The sequence below is a fragment of the Colobus angolensis genome, unplaced genomic scaffold, assembly GCF_000951035.1.
Source record: "Colobus angolensis palliatus isolate OR3802 unplaced genomic scaffold, Cang.pa_1.0 Scaffold30, whole genome shotgun sequence".
NCBI lineage: Eukaryota > Metazoa > Chordata > Mammalia > Primates > Cercopithecidae > Colobus > Colobus angolensis.
In genome coordinates this window covers 5689018-5692792 of record NW_012116266.1, presented here as the reverse complement: position 1 = coordinate 5692792, position 3775 = coordinate 5689018, and the positions used below count along the sequence as shown (strand labels likewise).

General features: G+C 33.6%; 1 protein-coding gene across 1 annotated transcript in view; it reads left to right on the top strand.

The window, feature by feature from the left end:
• The window catches only part of NBEAL1 (neurobeachin-like 1), a 206959-nt gene that overhangs the window by 159119 nt on the left and 44065 nt on the right, over positions 1–3775 (top strand). Inside the window, exons 39-40 of the mRNA XM_011949999.1 lie at positions 874–969; positions 1680–1804. Of these exons, the coding sequence (XP_011805389.1) occupies positions 874–969; positions 1680–1804 (221 nt within the window). The remainder of the gene's footprint in view (positions 1–873; positions 970–1679; positions 1805–3775) is intronic.

Sequence of the window (3775 nt, the reverse complement as noted above, 5' to 3'; positions counted from 1 at the left end):
AGCCTGACCAACATGGTGAAACCCTGTCTCTACTAAAAATACAAAAAATTAGCTGGGCGTGGTGGCAGGCACCTGTAATCCCAGCGACTCAGGAGGCTGAGGCAGGAGAATCACTTGAACCTTGGAGGCAGAGATCGCAGTGAGCCAAGATCACACCATTGCACTCCAGCCTGGGCAACAAGAGTGAAACTCTGCCTGCAAAATAAAAAAATCATTAAAAAATGAAATAATAAAATAAAATTTGAAATTTTAATCCACTTATTCTAGGCATGGTGGCTCGTGCCTGTAAACCCAATGCTTTGGGAGGTCAAGCCAGGAACATCACTTGAGGCCCAGAGTTTAAGACCAGCCTGGGCAACAAAGCAAGACCTCATCTCTACAAATAGTTTAGAAAATTAGCCGGTATAATAGGCATGCCTTTAGTCCTAGCTGCTTGGGAGGCTAAGCCGGGTAGATTGCTTGAGCCCAGGAGCTTGAAGCTGTAATGAGCTATGATTGCTTCAATTCTCTCCAACCTGGGTGACAAGAGTGAGACCATTTCTCTGAAATAAATAAATAAAATAAAAATGTTAACGTATTCAAGTAAAATATTTAATTGAAGAAAAGACAAGTCTTTTTTTTTTTTTTTTTTAGGAAAGAATTTTTATCAAGACCTTTTTGACTGTGGTATAAGATTTATGTTGAATTTTCTCTTCTTTTTTAGAGATGAATATTTTAAAAGAAGTAAATTTAGGAAACATATATTGATGTATCTCCCTGTTGTACCTTTTTTTTTTTTTTTTAGCTCATTCTTGGTATTGTCAATAATACCTACCAATGTCTAAGAGATGTAGATTTTTAAATTTTGATATTGCTCTTTTTTGTGCTGTCTAGAAATGGGTAAACAGAGAGATATCAAATTTTGACTACCTCATTCAAATAAATACAATGGCAGGACGAACCTATAATGACCTTGCACAGTATCCTGTGGTAAGTTTTGTATAAACCTTATAAATGTAGAATTGCCCTACATTTTTATAAATCACAGAAGTGTGTATATAATACTTACTTTTTATTTAAAAAGTATAAAAACCCTTTGACCTTTCTGTATGTTTTCTACCCCGTTATTTTCAACAAGTATATAAGCATGAAAAGTAATTTAAGTAAAATCCTTTTTTCTTTCACTTCATTGAAAATATCCAGTGGGGCCGGGTGCAGTGGCTCATGCTTGTAGTCCCAGCACTTTGGGAGGCCAAGGTGGGTGGATCACCTGAGGTCAGAAGTTTGAGACGAGCCTAGCTAACATGGTGAAACCCCGTCACTACTAAAAATACAAAAATTAGCTGGGCATGGTGGTGCACACCTGTAATCCCAGCAACTCGGGAGGCTGAGGCAAGAGAATTGCTTGAACTCAGGAGGCAGAGGTTGCAGCTGAGATCATGACACTGCACTCCAGCCTAGGCGACAGAGCAGGACTTTGTCTCAAAAAAAAAAAAAAAAAGAAAGTAAAATATCCCAGTGGAATTATAGGAAATAATGCTTCTGGTTATTGAACTAAAGATGAGTGGATATTTACAACAGGGAAAAAATATTTTTAGAGACTATCCCTTTTTGTCTTTAGATAACCATTTGATATTAGATATGAGGATATTAGCTTCTCTAGGAAGGAATGTCTAAATTGTAAATTATGGCTCTTTTAGTTTCCCTGGATTTTACAAGATTATACTTCAGAAGAATTGGACCTTAATAACCCTGCAGTATTTCGAGATCTTTCCAAACCAATTGGGGTAGTTAATGAAAAAAATGCCAAAGCTATGCAAGAAAAGTAAGTACTTCTTATTCCTTTTGAAAAATACACATTGCTTCTTTGAATTTGTATTGATTTTTTGCTATGGCCAACCAAAATTTTTTTTTTTTACCGTACTACTACTTTTGATAATCAGAGTCTGAGCATTACTTTACTAAGTTTTCTTGAAAATATCTTGGTTGCCCTTCGGAAGTCTTGACTATACTTGTGTTGATTTCCCTTCATCACCAAATTTAAACTGATATTGCTCAGAATTTCTTTTTACCATGTAATAAGTATGTGCTAAAGAGTAATAAATTCTTGAAATTTTTCTTCCCAGATGTTTCAAACTTTATAACTTAATAATCAAACATATTAAAGTATCTGTCTAATATAATATTTGAGTAGATATACAACTTATACTGATGTGTTTTCAGTAATAATGTGAATAAAGAAGAGTGAATGTGTGGCAATTTAGAACATGTCATTTTCACAAGAAGAAGAAAATTTTATAGTTCTGTTTATGAATCTACCCTGTCAATTTCTCACAGTTAATTTTTTCGAAGCAAGCTGCCCACAGGCAAAAGAATAACCTGATTTTAATGTCCCTTTTTCTCCCTGTGAACTTAGGGATGACTTTTGAGATTTGAATTCTAATAATAAGGACAAAACTATTTTACAAATTAACTTAGTTATAGACTGATATGAAAGTAGATGGTATTTTTTTTTCCTACTTTTTCTTTGCAACCTTCCCTAGGATTTTTATGATGTTTAATATTTGATTTGATTTGATTTACCAGTAGAACTTTGCTGGGTATATATGTATACCATCACTGCCATTAGTCAAACTTTTTTTTCTGATAATAACCATAAGAAGATTTTGTAATTTTTTAAAACAGTGTTCTACAGGAAATACTCATATAAATAACTTATTTTATTGGTTATTAAAGATACAAGTTGTTTTCCATTTTAGTGGTACACTTTTGCATAGATACAAATGGCTTTGAACTGAAAACTTTTTTATTCCCCTGAATATTGATGATTAGTATATAAAAGGAAATTGGCCCCAGCTTAATGAACCCATTACTATTTTGGTTTTTGAAATTCAGTGTTTATGGCCTACAAAAATCTTTTATTCTTATTTAGATTTTATACACACTAATTCAGATGTCACCATTCAGACCAATTACGCATGTATCAGTGATAGACCTCGAAGAATCACTATATATCTTTTGGTAATAATCTGGTTTAGGCCTTTTTCCTATCCACCATCCCTTTTTTATTTTACCTTTAGGTTTCTAGGTATTAATTTTCACAATTCTTGACTGGTTCTTCCTTTTTTTTTAAATTTTTCCTGTTACGTTGGCCACAAAATGATGTCTAATTATCACAGTGCTTTATACTAGCAAAAAACAAACAAAAACAAAATACAAGGAAACAATCTTAAGTGTCTAAAAAGTAAAGAAATAGTTAAATTGTGGTACATCTATACAGTATTATGTACCTGTTAAAAATAGACTACTCAGTCATTTGGAAAGATGTCTGTAGAAAATTGTTAAATGAAAAATATAAGTTATGAACAATATATATCGTACTTTTATGTAAAATAAAAATTTGTATATTAATTTATACATTAGGATAGATAGATATTCACCAAAAAAATTAGTGTTAATTATCTCTGGGACATGGAATCATAGTTGATTTTATGTTTCTTCTGTTTTAATTCTGTTTTCTAATTTTTCCTACAATGAACATGTATTATTATTGCATAATAAAAACTATTCCAGGCTGGGTACAGTGGCACACACCTGTAATCCCAGCACTTTGGGAGGCTGAGGCAGGTGGATCACGAGGTCAGGAGATCGAGACCATCCTGGCTAACATGGTCTCTACTAAATCCCCATCTCTACTAAAGAATACAAAAATTAGCTGGGCATGGTGGTGCACACCTGTAATCCCAGCAACTCGGGAGGCTGAGGCAAGAGAATTGCTTGAACTCAGGAGGCAGAG